This window comes from Calypte anna, chromosome 3 (genome assembly GCF_003957555.1).
Source record: "Calypte anna isolate BGI_N300 chromosome 3, bCalAnn1_v1.p, whole genome shotgun sequence".
NCBI lineage: Eukaryota > Metazoa > Chordata > Aves > Apodiformes > Trochilidae > Calypte > Calypte anna.
Genome location: NC_044246.1, coordinates 13,832,541 through 13,848,874, shown reverse-complemented (window position 1 = coordinate 13,848,874; position 16,334 = coordinate 13,832,541). Strand labels below are relative to the sequence as shown.

The 16,334-nt window shown below is 50.7% G+C and overlaps 1 protein-coding gene across 1 annotated transcript in view; it reads right to left on the bottom strand.

Annotated features, from left to right (window-relative positions):
• Positions 1 to 16,334, bottom strand: part of TMEM63B (transmembrane protein 63B) — a 48,421-nt gene that overhangs the window by 8,377 nt on the left and 23,710 nt on the right. Inside the window, exons 2-11 of the mRNA XM_030448740.1 lie at positions 10,356 to 10,554; positions 9,671 to 9,750; positions 7,467 to 7,505; positions 3,888 to 3,978; positions 3,051 to 3,088; positions 2,197 to 2,339; positions 1,891 to 1,942; positions 1,496 to 1,604; positions 964 to 1,034; positions 62 to 142 (exon numbers count right to left, since the gene is read on the bottom strand). Of these exons, the coding sequence (XP_030304600.1) occupies positions 62 to 142; positions 964 to 1,034; positions 1,496 to 1,604; positions 1,891 to 1,942; positions 2,197 to 2,339; positions 3,051 to 3,088; positions 3,888 to 3,978; positions 7,467 to 7,505; positions 9,671 to 9,750; positions 10,356 to 10,532 (881 nt within the window). The 5' untranslated portion in view covers positions 10,533 to 10,554. The remainder of the gene's footprint in view (positions 1 to 61; positions 143 to 963; positions 1,035 to 1,495; positions 1,605 to 1,890; positions 1,943 to 2,196; positions 2,340 to 3,050; positions 3,089 to 3,887; positions 3,979 to 7,466; positions 7,506 to 9,670; positions 9,751 to 10,355; positions 10,555 to 16,334) is intronic.

Here is a 16,334-nt window from a genome sequence, read left to right as displayed (position 1 = left end):
GACTGGAGGACAAGCCCACAGTCCCTACCCACCCTGCCCTCTCTCACAAATGAGGGGTTACCTCTCTGCATCGAGGAACATCAGCCGGGCCACATCATAGCAGGGACGGGCCTCCAGGACAGTGCAGTTGGCATAGGCCTCCCTGCAGACAGGAAACACCAGCTCATCACGCCTGGCACCAAAGGTACCCTCAAGCAAACCCCACACGTCCAGGACTGCTCTCCTGTCCTAAGCTGAGTGTCATGATACAGCAAGAGCACACTCGGGGCAGCAGGGGAGCCTGCGTGTTCCATCCCTCCTAGCAGAGGCAACACATGGGGAAAATACTACGTCCTCCAGTCTTCAGCAGGAAAACCCTGTTTGGATGTTTGCTTTGTGGCAGCAAGGCACCAATTTGGACCCACACCGCCTCTGCCATCATGAGTTTCATGGGTTGGTGTTGGGAAGAGGTGGAAGGGTTACCAAAGGGTACTAAGCATTTCTCCTGTCCCCACGCTGCTTCTAAACATAGCCCTGACAGTGTGCTGAGGTCCCGACAAAAGAGGAACTGATTTTTTTTGTTAAAAACCAAAAATACATACTTTTCTACAAGGACTGTGAGTGGGACAGAAGCAGCACAACATCCTACAGAGACTGCTTGAGCGTCTCCTGCCTGCATCTCATCTCTGAACTTGACTGCGTCTCAGGACATGCTCTGTCCACTGCTTACCATGCCCACCCCATATGGCTCTGCAAGAGATAGCTGGGTGTATCCCAGGGCTCAAAACCAAGCAGTGCACATTCAGATCAAAATTTGTGCAGAAAAATAACTGTAAAATGCCAAAAAAAAAAGTGTTAACTGATTTTTACCAGCTTCCTGCTCTCAGTGTGTGCTCTCAGCCCTTCCAGGTAACACTAACACTACCCCAATCAAAACATCTCCATTACAGAGCACCCTGTAATTAGGGACACAGTGAGACTCACTCAAAATGCTTCTTGATCTTCTCTGGCTCAGCATATTTTGAGATCCCATTGATGAAGAGAGTTCGCTTAACCTGGAGGAAGAAAAAAGGAGAGGGTAGGTAGATGTGGATGGTATGAAACACAGATTGCAGCAAAAAAACCCAATGCCTGAGTCAGTGACAAGAAAGGGCAGCCTACATCACTTCTACCACCTAGAGCTTTGCCTCTCCTAACTAGCTGCATCCTGGTGTGCTGCAGATGCACAGGCTAGGGGCTTATGCTGCAGCTGCCTGAACAGAAACAGGGGCTACCCTTAAAAGTGGGAGGTAAAAGCAGCTGGAGCAATGGCTGAAGAAGGCATGGGGTCCCTTGCACAAGTTCACCCAGCACAAGCTTCTCTTATCCCCACAGGCTGCTGCTCTAGAGGAGATCTGCCTTTGGCAGGTAGAATGAAAGGATGGAAGTGGGATGCTCAGTACACTCTCCAAGGCTACCTGACTTGATAGAAGGGCATGGGAAAATGTGCCTGGGAGAGTGGCCAGATCCTGCTCACCAAGTCATCCTCTTTGTAGCGCATCTTGGAGGTGTGCCGGCGCATGCTGTACACTGTCAGCAGCAGGTACAGGAAGGCAAAAGACGTGTGCAGCCACAGCAAGTTATTCCTGTCACAATGGAGACCACAAAGGTCAATGCAAGGTTGCCACTAGAAGCCTGTGTAGGGCTGGTCAGGCCCTGAAGGCACAGAGCTAACAAGCAGCATGACCTGCGCAGCACCCACATGCCCTACTACCAACTTCCAGGAGCTCAGCCTAGAAATTGGAGCAGGGATAGTAGCCTCACAGCAAGGGCAGAAATGCAGCCTTCAAGGTGAGGCTTTGCAGCAAGTGGACATTTACAAAATACCCCCAGAGGGCCTCAATTATCCATTCCACCCCTGCCCACACATACCCAGAATTCAGGTTAGCGATAGTTGTTCTCCCAAAGCTGTAGGCGTTGTTTTCTAGGGAGAAAGAGGCAGGCACAAGCACATTCAGTTATACAGAGGCACAGAGCACCACTGTAGTGTGCTACAGCAGGAATGTCACCTGCAGAACACCCCAAAACCCCAACTGCCCAGGATGACCCTCTAGATGCACTATACACAAAGTAAGACAGCTGCCTGTGCTAGTCCTGTCCTGTCCTGCCCTCCACTCCACCCAGTGGTCTGGGACACCATGTTGAAAGCAGCTCCCCCAGCCAAACCAAAGCTCTCACCTAGCAGGTCCCCTGAGAAGTTTACAGGTAACACAATGCCCACAGAGAGCACACCCACTGCCACCAGCAGCCCGATGATGTGCCTCTGGAAGGACAGGTAGTGCACTGCATCACCCCCGCACTTGTCCCGGATCTCGTCATCCCTGCCAGGGAAAGAAAGATCATTAGGCAATCTTCTGCATTTCCTTAAGTGATGGAGAAAAGCATAGGATCCTGGCTGCCCTCCTAGTTGGAGCCCACACATAACCCTGGTACTCCTCCTACAGAGCCAGAGCCAGGCCCTGGGGTAGGGAGCCCAGCACCCAGCCTTGAACCAACTTGGGCAGAAACCTGCTTGTGCAATGGTTACTGGAGCCCCAGACCCCTGCCCTCTGCTCCCCAGGACAGGCAGCTGAACACACACAAACCCCAACTCACACCCTTCTGCTGAGATACAGGATGGAAGTCAAGAAGTGCTTATGAGCCTACTCCTGGGCATCATCAATTTGGGGGTGCATCCTTCAGTACCCTCTTTGTAGTCAGAGAGCAGCATTCCTAGCAGGAGTCCCAGGGAGAGGAGCATCTCTGCAGAGGAGCAGCATGTCTGAGATGGGACTGAGGCAGGGGACACCTGAGCTGGGCGCTCTCTTTTGTCACAGACTCACTGTGTGACCTTAATCTTGGCTTCAGGACTCCTCATCTAGTTGTCTCTTTGCTCATCCTCTCCAGAGGACACTTTACTTGCGTTCATCAAAGGGGCTGCAGCAAGGACAGTGACTTCACACAGCTGTACTGTGCTGAGTGTCTCAATGCCCTGCCCCACCTCTCTCCTTCCTCCCCATGTGGCTTCCCCATGCAGGCCCTGAGGCACTTACTTTATCCTGAAGATGGCTGTCAGCCAGGAGCAGAAACCCTGTGCAGAAAGAATACAGGAAGGTCTTTCATCACTTTGTGTTCCCTTACCTCTGCTCCCTCCTCTAGGGCTCAGAGGACCAGGCTGGTGTCCTTGCACCTCCACAGATTTGGTTCAGAGTGTGACAGACCATGAGCACCCTGATGTCCACAGATGGGCCAAGGTGACAGAGATGACAGCACTACTTCATGTGGCACAACATAGGCTGGACTTTGGCATGTGGCTGTCCCCTACCAACTGGCACCTCAGCTTCACAGATGACCCATGGACTCCTGGCTAGCATAAAAGCTCTCCACAGCCTAGGGCCACCCAGAAAATTCACCATACAAGTATTTTAGCCATCATCCAGGACAAGAGGAGTTCAGCAGGGACTGCTGAGGAGGCAGGCCAGGCCAAGCCAGTGCTTCTCAAAGGACACCTGGGGGAAGAATACTACCTGGGAGCTTTACCACTCATCCATGATACCATTATCCTATTGTGCCTCCCCTTATGAGAGCAAAATAGCAGTAGAGGTAGACCGTGGTGTAAGGAGGAGCTGGCAAGTATTGTTTGTAATGCTGAGGTGATAGATTGGACAGACAACTGTTAAGCCATTGGGATGTACAGCCTACTTATTTAAGTGTCTGGAAGCCACATAGTTATGTCTCCTCAAGTTCTATATACCACGTTCACACACCACAAGGCGTGGGACCTAAGGCCCAGGAATGGGAAGTGTTTTTTCTGAGAAGCCCTTGGTTCAGATGAACTTTGGGCTCCTGGTCACTCAAAGGAGAGGTGTTTGATTCTTGTTGCTACTCACATTGTCCCTCTGGTCGAAGTCCACAGAGCTGGAGACAGAGGTGAGGCGCTCATAGCGGTCATGGTTGTCGGAGTGCAGGGCGGAGGCTACGCTAAAATGACAAGTGGGAGGTGAGGGAGAAAGTTAGATGATGCAAGAAGGCAGTCTGGACAGGAACCAAGAGCACCCAGCAGATCAGAGGTTAATTCAGGTCTCTTTGCCTCAGGTGAGATGGAGAGAGAAAAGATCAGAGAGTAGAGGGTAGCAGTAAGCAAAGACCTCAGATAGCACCCTATGCCCAGCAGCCACCTTGTGCCACTTGCTCAGCACCTCTCGAGAGGACCCTGTGCTACACAGGATCCCCTCCAAGGAGGCAGCTGCCATGGAGGACAGACTAGGTCTGTTTATTGCAGGGTTTAGACAGAGGAGTGGAGGTGAGAACCAACAGGTACCACAGCCCCTCTGGCTCTGGTGCAGCTGCCTGGTGCTCTGCTGTCTGGAGAGCCCTTGGCAGCAGCCCATCCAGGAGGGACTCATTTGACTTGGGGAAGAGGAAGGCTGGGAGTCTGGTGGGCCATATTCCTGCTACACACATCCTCCCCACACTTAGTGCTTTGGAAGACTGAATGCAGCTGAGCCCCAACAACAGTGCTGCCTAGAGCCATGCTCAGCCCAGCCTGCTCCACAGCCTCAGCAGGGCCTGCTGCCTGGAAGTCCTTCCAGCAGGAGCAGGGCAGGCAGCTAGAAGTGAATGAAGACAGGCTAAAGGACAGGAAATCAAGAGAGCTGAATATCCCAGTCTGGTTTACTCCAGGCACAGACCTAGATGAAGAACCTGCAGCAAAATCACCCAAAGCAGGCAACAGTCTCCACTAGGAATGGAGGCAGAGGGGAGATGGCAAAGAAGAAAGTGGTCCAGAGACCTACATTAAATAGCACTTGCTAGATGACAACAGGAGGTTAAGACTTTGGAGGTGGAAGAAGGATGGCTGATCTGAAGGCCAAAAACAAAGGAAAAAATACCAGATGAAAACTTGTTTTCCCTGTAACAAGTACAGGCTCAAGAAGGATCTGACAGACGAGGCAGCTGAGAGACTAGAGGTGGATGATACGATGGGAAGGATAACAAGTGAAGACACCCATGACTCTGCTGAAGGGAAGAGCATGGGACACATACATGGCCTCTCTTCAGAGCAGAGCAGCACCTGCTTAAGTCCCTTGCTGGAAGTAACAGAGAGAGGGGAAAGGAGATTAGCTGAAGGTCATGGGACTACAGGAGAACAGATGAGACATGGCATATAGCCTTGAGACTGAGCAGCCCAACACCTGCTCTGCTGGAGGCACAGAGCTGGCTTCCATCAAGCTCTCAGGCCCTTAGCCCTTTAAAATTCCAGAGGCCTTGCTGAGAGTGAATTTCTGCTGTCCACAGCTCTGAGATCTCAGCACAATAGCACAGTGGGCTTTCTGGCTTCTCAGTACTGGAAAAGCAGAAGGCAGAGCAAAGCAGCACCGGAGGGGACAACTGAGTGCCATGTTAGAAGATGATCAGGCTAATTCAGTTCCATTCAGTAGGATGCAGAATTGATAATCAGGGTGACCTTAGTGCTGAGAAGGTAGAGGGGCACAAAATTTGCCAAAGGTGGGAAGCTGGACAGAGTTACAATGGTACCTGGACCTAGCAGGAGACTTTTTCAAGCAAGGCACTAACAAAGGAAGCAGGGGGTGAGAAGGTGATCCTAAACTGCAATAAGATTAAGTACGGGACCCTAAAGGCCTTCTCCATTGCCCCAGGTTTGGTGCTCCTCCTGCCAGGGAGGGAGAAGGATGAGGTTCAAGGCACGGCTATCCTCAGGCCAAGGGAATGGCAGGCTGCAGGAGGCGAGGCAGGCATGCTGCAGAATGGGCTTGCTGCAGTGCAACGCAGGAGGTGGCTGTGCAAGCAGCAAGCCTTGCAGGGCTCTGTGACCACCACCCTTACACACAGAGGTGCAAGTAGGTTGCCATGACTGATTAAGAGTGCCAATGGCTACGACAAAGAGATGTTAGAGAAGGATGTTCTCCTGCACCAGGAGCAATGCAAGCACATGCAAGGGCTGGGAGCACCAGGTGGCATGTCCCTAACCCATCACTTGCCACTGCACCTCAGCACAGAACAGCTGGGATGGGAATGTGCCATCAGCCTTGGAGCAGCACAGCCAGGACAGTCTCCTTGCTGAGCCCCACAGGGTTTTTCAAGTTTCTGGCTACTAACACTGTCCCAAGTCTAGCAGTAGGTTTCAAGGGGTTGATGCCAGCAGAGAGCTTCAGCATAAGAACAGGAACAAGCAGCCCCTACGAGAGAGACAAGCACGTGTGAGGTGGCCTCCCTGAAAAACCTGAAAGCATGATGGCTCTGCTACCTCTGCCTTACTTACCAACATTCCTGAAGCAGATCCAACCACTAGTGAAGCACTCAAGTATGACTAAGGTGTCCCCTCTCCACATACCACAACTAGCACCACCTCTTTTTTCACAACTCCAATTACTCTGCTCTTTTGGGCACAAATTGCTATCACAAAAACAGGAGCATCCCTGTACTACTGCAAGGCAGTAGCAAGGCTCCAACCTCAAACATGCATTAGAGGTGTCCCCTCTCCACATACCACAACTAGCACCACCTCTTTTTTCACAACTCCAATTACTCTGCTCTTTTGGGCACAAATTGCTATCACAAAAACAGAAGCATCCCTGTACTACTGCAAGGCAGTAGCAAGGCTCCAACCTCAAACATGCATTAGCCTCCTAGCTGGAGTGACCATCGCAGGGTCTGTACTGCAGGCTGATCAGCTCCTCTGCAGTGTAAACCAACCATCCATGCAGCAAGGTTTGGGGTTTGCTCTTAAGATTAAAAACAGCAAAAAAAAAGAAAGAGGAGGAAGGCTCCGTGGCAGTGCTTAATGGGCAATGCCAGGCCAAGGTGCTGGAGGATGCTCTTGGCAGTGTTGAGGCAGGAAGTTTGCCTCTGCAGGGGAAGAGAGAAAAGACAAAGGTGCTGCCTTGCTGGGCATGCTGCCTGCTGGGGGTAGGTGGCAAGGGATAAGGGTCAACACTTGCCCTGGTCCTGGCAGCCTCACAGAGTTAAGGGAAAAACGAGAGAAGTCTTGCAGCTGTCTGCCATACCCTCTCCATGCACTTGCCTGCCCTTGCAGCTGACATGGGAGGAGCCCTCATGGTGCCCTGACACAAGAGGGATTAGGCAAAGGAGCATGCCCCAGTGTCACCTGAGCATGCTGTGGGCTCAGGCACCCAGGATTATTTTCTCCACTGTAAAGCAGGATAGCTGGACACAGGCAGATAGAGTGGGATATGTGACCCTTTACTTGGGTGCTTCTTGGCACTGATGCACTCAGGGAATGTTTAAGGGGGAAAACTAAGGTGCATACATCTGTGGCAGTGGCTGACACAAAGGGAAGGGAAAGAGATCACAAATCTACCGAGAGACACAAATCCAAGCCCAAACTCCAAGCCACTTAGATTAGTTCAGAAGCAAGACTGCAAGAGAAAAGGAGAGAACGCACAATCAAGAATGAGAAGAAACAAGACCCTGAAAAAAGGACATACTATTCCCGCTCCTCTCGCTCCGTCTGCCAGCGTCGGTGCCTGGGGGCATAGAAACAGAAAGGGAGAGGTTATAACCACAGGAGCAGGAGCTGGGTCTTCTCTGTTGCAAGGACCTACACACTTGGACCTATGAATTGGTAGGACTCCACACCATCCTGAGGAAGAGAAACCTGCCAATGGTCAGGCTGGAGAAGACCTTCCTTCCATAGCCTAGTGCTGCCCCAAACCATAACCCAGACTCCCGGCTATCCGAGGCAGAGCGTTTTGCTGCCAGCTAAAGGGAAGTTTGCTTTACTGGCAAGGTGGCCTGGCTCCACATCAGAGGTGTCCCAGGAAGCTCCTCCGGGACAGGCAGGACAGTCTGCCAACACTACCCAGCTGCTAGCTGAGCTCCCCTTTCATGCCTCTCCTCCCCAATCAGGTAGCCAACAAACTCACACCCTGCTCTCCTGAAATACTCATTCTGCCCTGCAGATCGGCCAAGCAGCAGGGATTCCTCCATGGGATCCCATTCCTAGTGATCCACAGCCATTCTGCTCCCTATCCCGAGCTTACCAGCTCTCCCTCTCCAAACACCTGGCACACCTTCTGCCTTTCTGGCTATTGCTCCTACTCCTTTGCATCCTAGGTGCTGAAGCATCACCTTTGAGAGGGGTCAGTCCTTTCTCCCCCCTCAAGGCCAGAGCAGTGCAGCCCCTGTGTCTGCCAGCCAGTAGCTGGGTAGCCACTTCACCCTAAGGAGCTCCTGCCCTTTCCCACTGAGGTCTCATCCAGCTATTCCCTTCTTGCTTTCCCTCAGGGCCCTTGCACTGATGATATTCCCCAGCGAGGCCAGGAAAGGAGGGACAGAGAAGCCAAAGGGACACAGCTGCTTATCTAACGCTATCCGGGACCACTTATCTAAACCAGTAGAGTTCCTGGTTTGGTGCTGGAAGAAAACAATTCTCTTTCTTTCCACTGTTGTGGAGGGAGAGCTCAAAAGCAGCTTGTTTGAACCTGTATTATCAAAGGAATGAAAAAGGCTGGAGCTCAGCCCCATCTAAGCTTTTGGGAACAATGAGGTTGTGGAACTGATTAAGGGGAAGAACCTATGATATCCAGCCTTCAGAAGCCAAACTTGGCCTCCAGCAAAAGCACCAAAAGCACAAAGCACCACAGGCACAGCAAACAACCCCTGGAGAGGCGTGAACTACCTGCAGAACCCCTCTAGCTTAATCAAGAAGAGTTTCTTGTTATGCGCTGGGAGAAAATAATTGTTCTTCCTGCTGCTGACAGCAAACATGACAATAGCATCTCTGCTGTGGAACTGCCATCCCCAGTGGGCCGTGGCTTTTGCTGACAGACACAGTAGCCCGTAACCGCATTGGACAGGAAGGATCCATACCCAGATCAACTTGTCAGCACTTGGGATGTGAGCTAAAGTCACACTGGCACAGCAGTGAACACTTGGCACCTATTGCTTCTCGATCTCCTGCTTGCTTCAGCAAGGAGGATGGGAGGGGGTGAGCCAGCAATTCATTTGCTCTTTCTTTCTCTGAGCCCCTTGCCAAACAAGAAGTGCCTGGTGGCCTGTGCCTTTCATCTGCTGAAGAACAAACTTAGTGAGGGTGAGCTCCACATTTACCCTGGCCACAAGTGCTCTCTTAACTGTCAGTGCAGGTCCCTGCTCCACCCTTCCTGTGATCACATGCACTGCACTCTCACAATCCTGGCCAGGTGTCTCAGCCATCCCTTCCTGCTGCCTTCCCTGCCTGAGCTTGGTGAATGAGAAGTCTCCCACATGGAAACACAGCACTTTTAAGCACTTGTAATGATAACTGCATTCAGCAGAGTCACAAAGGCACCTCCAGAGGCTTAACAAAGCCTTACTGTGGCAGCCCTTACCCTTCCCGTGACCTCTTTTCCTCTCTCCTCCCAACCCTCTTTCTGCTGTTCCTCTGTAAGGGCCCCAGCACACCTCTATCACTGTAGGAACCATAAGTGATACAGTGGGGACCATTTCCTGTGTTTGAAGAAGGATGCTGTAACAGAAAAGCTGGTAAACAGGGATTTTTCCTGCTCTTGGAGCTCAGAGGATCCAATTGGTATGCTCGCCTCTCTTCTCCAGCTGCCTCTGGCACATGCAAGGGGATTTGTCCCTTCTGCCCCACAGCAAGAAGGGTATTCCTTGCACCTTTGTTTTCCTGCCCCTCTCCCATGCTTACCTGTCAGCATCAGTCACCAGTGCCAGGCGTCCGTAGTCCCAGGCAACTTTACGCAAAATTGAAAAGACAAACAACAGTGCCTGGAAAAGAGCAAAGGGAGGGCTATGAGATGAGGCATTGCCCTAGCTCTGTCCTTGTCCTCTGTGTGCAGAGCCACAGGGTGGTAGGAAGGGACAGAGCCGCTCAGCTAACAGTGCACTGAGGCCACTAGACAGCAAAAATTACCCAGGGCTGTTAAAATCAGACTCTCTGGATGGCTGTGGGAGGCAGAGGTCCAGGATGCTACACACAATAGTTAAGTTAGCCACAGGATCAAAAGGCCCCCAAAGAACTGAGATTATGGCTACAGCATTTGTGGTCCTAAGGAGGAATGAACAAAGCCTTTAAGTGGATAAAGCTGCAGGGACTTGGCATCATAAACAGGAGTTTTGGGATGCAAGATTGACCTAAGCTGACCTACAAACAAAAATTTGCAACATCCTCTCACAGGGTTGGTGTGGCAGTATTTGAATTATGTCAATAGTGGCTAAGCCCACAGTGGCTAAGGGGCACGATCAGGGTCATAAAGTTAACCAGCAGCAAAGTCAGGGATGGTATCTGCTGCCCTTAACTCTAACCACATGACCACATACATCCCTTCACAGCTAATTAGGGAAGAAGTTGTTAAAGGAATAGGTAGACTTACGAGAAAGCACATAAAGTCAAGGGCTAGGACGGTGGGCACCCCACCAAAGGGTAGCCCCTGCAGCACAGTGCTGCGGATGCGGGCACTGTAGCAGTAGTCCTTGGTGCTGTTGTTGCATGTGGAGGTTTTGCAGGCAGCCCCTGCTGAGCCCAGGGTGGCGATCACGTAGGGAAGCATCTCTACAGCTTCATCGTCTTCCCTGGGGAGAGAAAAGCTTGGTTAGGCACACACCAGCTGGACAACAGTGTATTACCTGTTGGGATCAGGACTCAACTTTGCTTGCCAACTCAGACTCCTCTGCACTAAAGGATTTCCCTTGGAACCACTGTCCAGAGACAAGGTCATCTGGAGAACACTGCTGAGTTTGGTGTGGTGGAATCAGAGCCCTGGTGCATTAGCAGCTCTGATTCCACCACACACAGTACTGGAGCTCCCTCCCTTGTTCCCCCACTTTGATGGCCTTTAGGTGCACCTCTTTCTCACCAACTGCACCTCTTCCCAAGGACATGGTGTCTCAACAGGGACAAAAATAGGTACAGGAAAGAACAAAAGAGTGAGGGTGCTGGGACATGGAGTCACATCTGGATGATGGAAGCAAACTGCTATGGGACAGCTGCTGCATCATGATTCCACAGTTTCCTTTGCCTGGCTGTGTGGCAGTAGCTTTATAAGCCTGAATCACCACCCTCTGCACATTGCAGGCCTCAGCTCCCAGGGCACCCATCAGGGGCTGGTTACACCCCCCCTCCTTGTGTTTTTAAATTCCCCTGACTTGCATGCATTCAGATGCAATCACAAAGAGGGAACAGAGGAGGCTTAGGATTTACTATTTAGCTTGTCAAATATTTTATTTCTTTCAGTGCCCTCCCGACATTGCTACAGCACCAGCAGCTCGGGTTGGGTCAGCTTAGCAGCACTGCTTGGAGGTGAGGACATACTCAGCTCAGGCAGAGCAGCTCCATGGGAAACACAGAGAAGACCATGTTAGCAATGGGTAAATGCAAACCAAGCATCACTAGGATGATCTAGAAACTACAAACTGACATCAGGAACACAACTGCTTTGTAGAACAGGGGCAGAAAAACCCATCGGTTGCAAAAGAAACGATAACAGATGGAAAATCTTCCCAGACTGTCAGTCTTTGAAGTGTATCTCTTACCCTGCCCCCACCAGCCACCCCAAATCCTTCACTACTACTCCAAACCATGCCAAAGTGCTGGCTGGCACAGCATCACTGCTGGGCAATGCTCAGGAATTGCTTACCCAAGCCCAGAAATGCCATCCTGGTGGGCTGGATGAAGAGCAGCCACTTGCCCAAAGCACAAGGAAAGCCACTACCACTGCCCTGTAATGATTCAAGCCTCTTGTCCAAGAGATAACCCCAGCCACCAGACCTGTCCTTCTAGCTCCGTGTTGGATGGTGACATTAGCAGACCGGCCACAGGGTGTTTCTCTACAGCTCAGGTGTACATCCTGATCTCCCACCTGGCTGCAGAAATTTATCAGCATGGCAGTACAAATACTGCTGGATAGTGACCACCAAACCATTCGCTGCAGTGTCCTAGAGAGCTCAGCTTCAAAGTGACCCTTCCTGGCTCAGCTGATCTGGATGCACAGCTGCAAGCCAGCTGAAGCATCAAGTACAAAGGGCACCACAAGCAAAACCTCTGGGTCCAGGCATTGAGGGGAGTCAGCCAAATTGGAAAAGGAAGCCTCTGAAGAGATATTCACAGGTACAGGTACGGAACTGAAGCAGGGCTGCCACAAGCACACACAAAAAAAGAGTAGAAAAGTATGAGAAAAAAGTGAAGCCATGAGGCTGAAGTTTGGAACCAGCTGGGTACAAGGCAGATCAATTTACTCTGGCTGAATTAACAAGAAACTTGGAAGCTCCAGGAGAGAGATGCGAAGAAATGATGGGATGAGACTCACCAAAGGCAAGTCACACACTCTGGAGTGTGAATGGTTATACCCCTCTGTTTTTACCTCCCAAGTGCCAGCCTAGATGGAGTCACTGCAAAGAGAAACACCTCTCATTCCTTATTTTTGGAATCTTGTAAACCTTTAGGTTGTAAATGGTATCTTGCAGCAATAAGTTCCAGATGTTGAGTAAAAAACCTACGATCCCACCAAAATTTCATAGCCTTCAGTTTTCCCTGCATAGTGAGAAAATGCAAAGGATAAAAGTCCTTGCTTTTTCTAGACTTACTAAGCTCACTACTGTTAAGAGTGCCTTCTCCTTCCCATGACATGAGATGTCTTCCAGTTCTAATCACACATTCCCAGTATCTCCTATTTTTTTGATCCTACAGAAAGGTGACCGGAACCACATATGATATCCTGGGTAGAAAAATGACCTTGAACTGCCAGAAGAGAATCCTGATGCTCTCAGCATCTCTCCTTGCACTACAGTTTGTGCAGCTGAGCATGATTTACTTCTCCAAAGGCATCCTTGCATATTGAGGAAAAGCATCTTGGTAACTGGCCTGCAAATACGCCCTGAGTAGTTGTGGTAATTCAGAAGCCAGTCATGTCCCAGAACAAATAATTCTTTCCAGTACACCTGGGTGGGTGCTTCTTGGTACCCACTCTCTCCTTGCCTCACACCGCTTCACACAGTCACTTTAAAGTCATTTCATCTTGACAAATCTGAACCACTCCAGGGTATCTGGAGATTTTAGGTACCTTGCTGCACATCATCTTTTCTGGGTCATTAATAGCAAAGGACCTCTCTGCTCATAACACTGAAATTGCTCATTCTCCCCATGCTTTGTTTGTTGACCCTTAGTCCGTTTTTGATGCAGGAGTCTCCAAGTGTACTCCAGCAGACAGTTTTCTTGACAGTGTTTTGGGAGGAATTTTTCCTTACATCCAAGCAGCTCACACAACCTGGTCAAGTATTATGTATTATTTTACTGAAGTATTGAAAGACTTGTAACAGATCAGGAAAGTATAATTTTCCTTTCCAGAGACCAAATTATTTACCTTATTCCTACATGTTTTATAGCCTCATTTTCTAGTAATCTTTCCAAAAGAAATGAGGCTCACATGCTCACATTATCCATGACCCTACAATAACTATTATTTATAAACACCATTACATGATCAAGGCAAACTTGCAAGTCTATGGGTAATTTGAGATGCATTTCACAGAGACAGGACCAAGAAATGCACTTGCTTTTCTGAAGCCGAGAAGATGGACTGGAATGAACTGTGCAGAACCTTTCCTTGCTCTCCAGCAAGCTGGCCAGAATAGCCCATAGTGGAAAAGCTGTGGCACATGACCAAGGGTTACATTGCCTTTTCATCAGCCCAGCCAGGTGTCACAGCAGCAGTCAGCACCATCCCTGGGGTATGCAACCTCCCACCCAGCTGGTGAGCACAAGAAGGGGCTCCCATGGAAAAAGAGGTGCTTCAGGTGCGTGGGAAGGCTGGGAGACCTTGTTGGGATGTCCTGGGCACTTCTGCCCTTCCAGCTCCCCCCAAAGCAGGCTAGAGGTGACCTGTCATCACATCACTTCAGGTGAGACCCACCAAGGTGCTGAGCTGCTTCTGGGGTTACAACATGAATTAGGCAACAAAGGAAAAGCTCATTCACCACCTCTGAAGGTTCCAACAGTAGTACCTGCTTAACATCCTTCATCTGAAAGCCTTCCCCAGGAGCCTATCAGCTGAGCAGGAGGCTGTCTGGTCTTGCCTGGCAATACCTCACATCCTCACACTCAGTTTGCACTCCTTTCCCTCACGGGATGTAGAACACACCAAGCTGGGCTCTGCCTGGACCACAATGGTAACATAAGCACAAGACAGCTAGGGCCCCAAGTGTTGGTGGGAAGTAATTGTCAAAGCTGGAGCAGTGGGAACCAGCCCAAGTCACCCAAAGCCCTTTCCTGGAAGTGTGCATGGCTTCCCATCACAGCACTCAGTGGGGCCAAGGAAGCAGGACATCAAAGAGCAGGTAAGAGCAGGACATCAAACTAGGTCCTACACAAGCCCTGGAGCCTTCCCCTCCTGCACCCTGTGCGTTTACTGCTGACTTCTCCAAAACAGCAAGGACAGCACAGAAAGACCAGCCAAAAATATTTTTCAGCACTTATTAAGCATCACTGGCCTCCATCTCCTTCCCTGAGCAGCAAGGAGGGGGGATGGAGGAACAGCAGTCACTGCCCCCAGAGAAACCTGCTTTTTGCTATGCACCACAGTCTCAATGTCCCCAGCAGGACCAGCATATCCACACTGCCCCATGTTTCTACCCCCACAAATCAGGAGCAGAGGCATCTTGCTTCCTAGCTGAAGTCTCTAAAGCACATCCCATCAGCGGCACACAGCTGCCAGCTCCTGCCTGCTAAGCCCTGCACAAACGCAGCCCTGGGGCCTGCTGCTCTCCAGGGCTTGGCAGATGCAGCAGGGCAGGGGCTCTCTCCTCCTCCTTCTTGCCTTTGTCCTTGGCCTGCAGGTCAGCACAGCTTGGTACTTTTCCTCTTGGATGAGCACCCACGTGGAAGCCAAGCAAGCCTCCATGCTGCCACCTGCCCATTGCAGGGCAAAAGAGAGGAGAAAGAAGCATGAAACTGAGGATGCTGGGATGAGATGCCTTGGCCCTTGCAGACTGAAAGACACACATGAAGAGATGCTCAGACAAGACATCAGTATGCTCACAGAGTTATCCTGCAGTCTGGGCAGAGGGTGACAGGCAGCAGAGCCCTAAGGAGCTCTTGGAAGGCAGGGGACCAGCAGGTACCCATTAAGGATGCTGCCTGCCCACCGCAGAACTCTGCTGCTGCACCAGCCCTCCCAAGCAGAACATTTCCCATTCTCCTCTCCAGCGCATCCTGGAGCCCCCATCCCTCATGCCAGTGTTTGTATCCTCTGCCAAACCCCTGGAACCAGGGGGAAAGAAGGAAGAGAAAGCACTCTGCTGGGACTCAGGCAGGAGTGATGCAGAAGCTGGATAGCTGCCCCACAGGCAGACAGATGCACCAACATGGGCATGTATGTAGCCAAGTTGTTCCAGTCACACCACTGATGTCAGCCAGATATGAGGAGGTGGCCTGAGAAACTCTTGCATAAAAATATAAATAAATAAAACATATACCTGCACTTGCAAACAGAATGACGTAAACACACAAGCTATGTTCATTTGTTTTCTCACCAGTAAAGGTTAATAACCCTGATTTCTAATTAGAACAGTGAGATTGTGCTCTGGTAGAGATGCATTCGTTTATAGAAATATGAGAGTCTCACAACAGGCTGGAAGCATGGAGACAGGAGGCAGGATACTAACAGGTCTGGGGTTAGAAGACTAGAAATTTTCAGATTAAAAAAACGAAACAAACACCCCCCAAAAAATCCCAAACAACCCAAAAAAATCTCTAGGACACAACATTCAAGCAGATGAGGTGCATTTTGGTTCCTAGCCCCAAAGGGTGTTGGGGGGGGCATGGCCTTCACTTTGAAGATCTGCTCCTCTGGGGTCCTCTCTGTCTCCCAAGTTCCCTTGGCCTCACCATGCATGATCCACCTTGTGACAGAAGGTACCTGAGCCCAGAGGTCCTGCCTACCAGGGCAATACAGACCTGCCTGCCTACAGACTTGGAGACTTCCATGCAGCAGCTGGCACCCAGGATTGAGGGAGCCTTTTCACCCCCCCAAACAGCCACATAGGTTACCTGCACCGTGATGGAGAAGGCCAGCAGTGCTCTCTGCAAGCTGCACAGGATCTTGGCGTGCCAAAAGGGAAAAGCCTCAGGAGAGAGACGGAGAAAGGTGCTGCAAATTAGCTGAAAGCCTTTCCTAGAGTACGGCAGCAAAGAAAAGTGCACTCCTGATGAAGACAGAGCAGTGGGAAAGCTGCTCCAGAGCATGCTGCAGCACTGGCATGGGGCTTTCAGGCAGCTAAGGGCTGGAGAAGTGCTGACGTGCGGGGTGCAGTGAGGAGGAACATGATCTGCAGGCCAAGGGAAAAAGCATCAAGAAGCA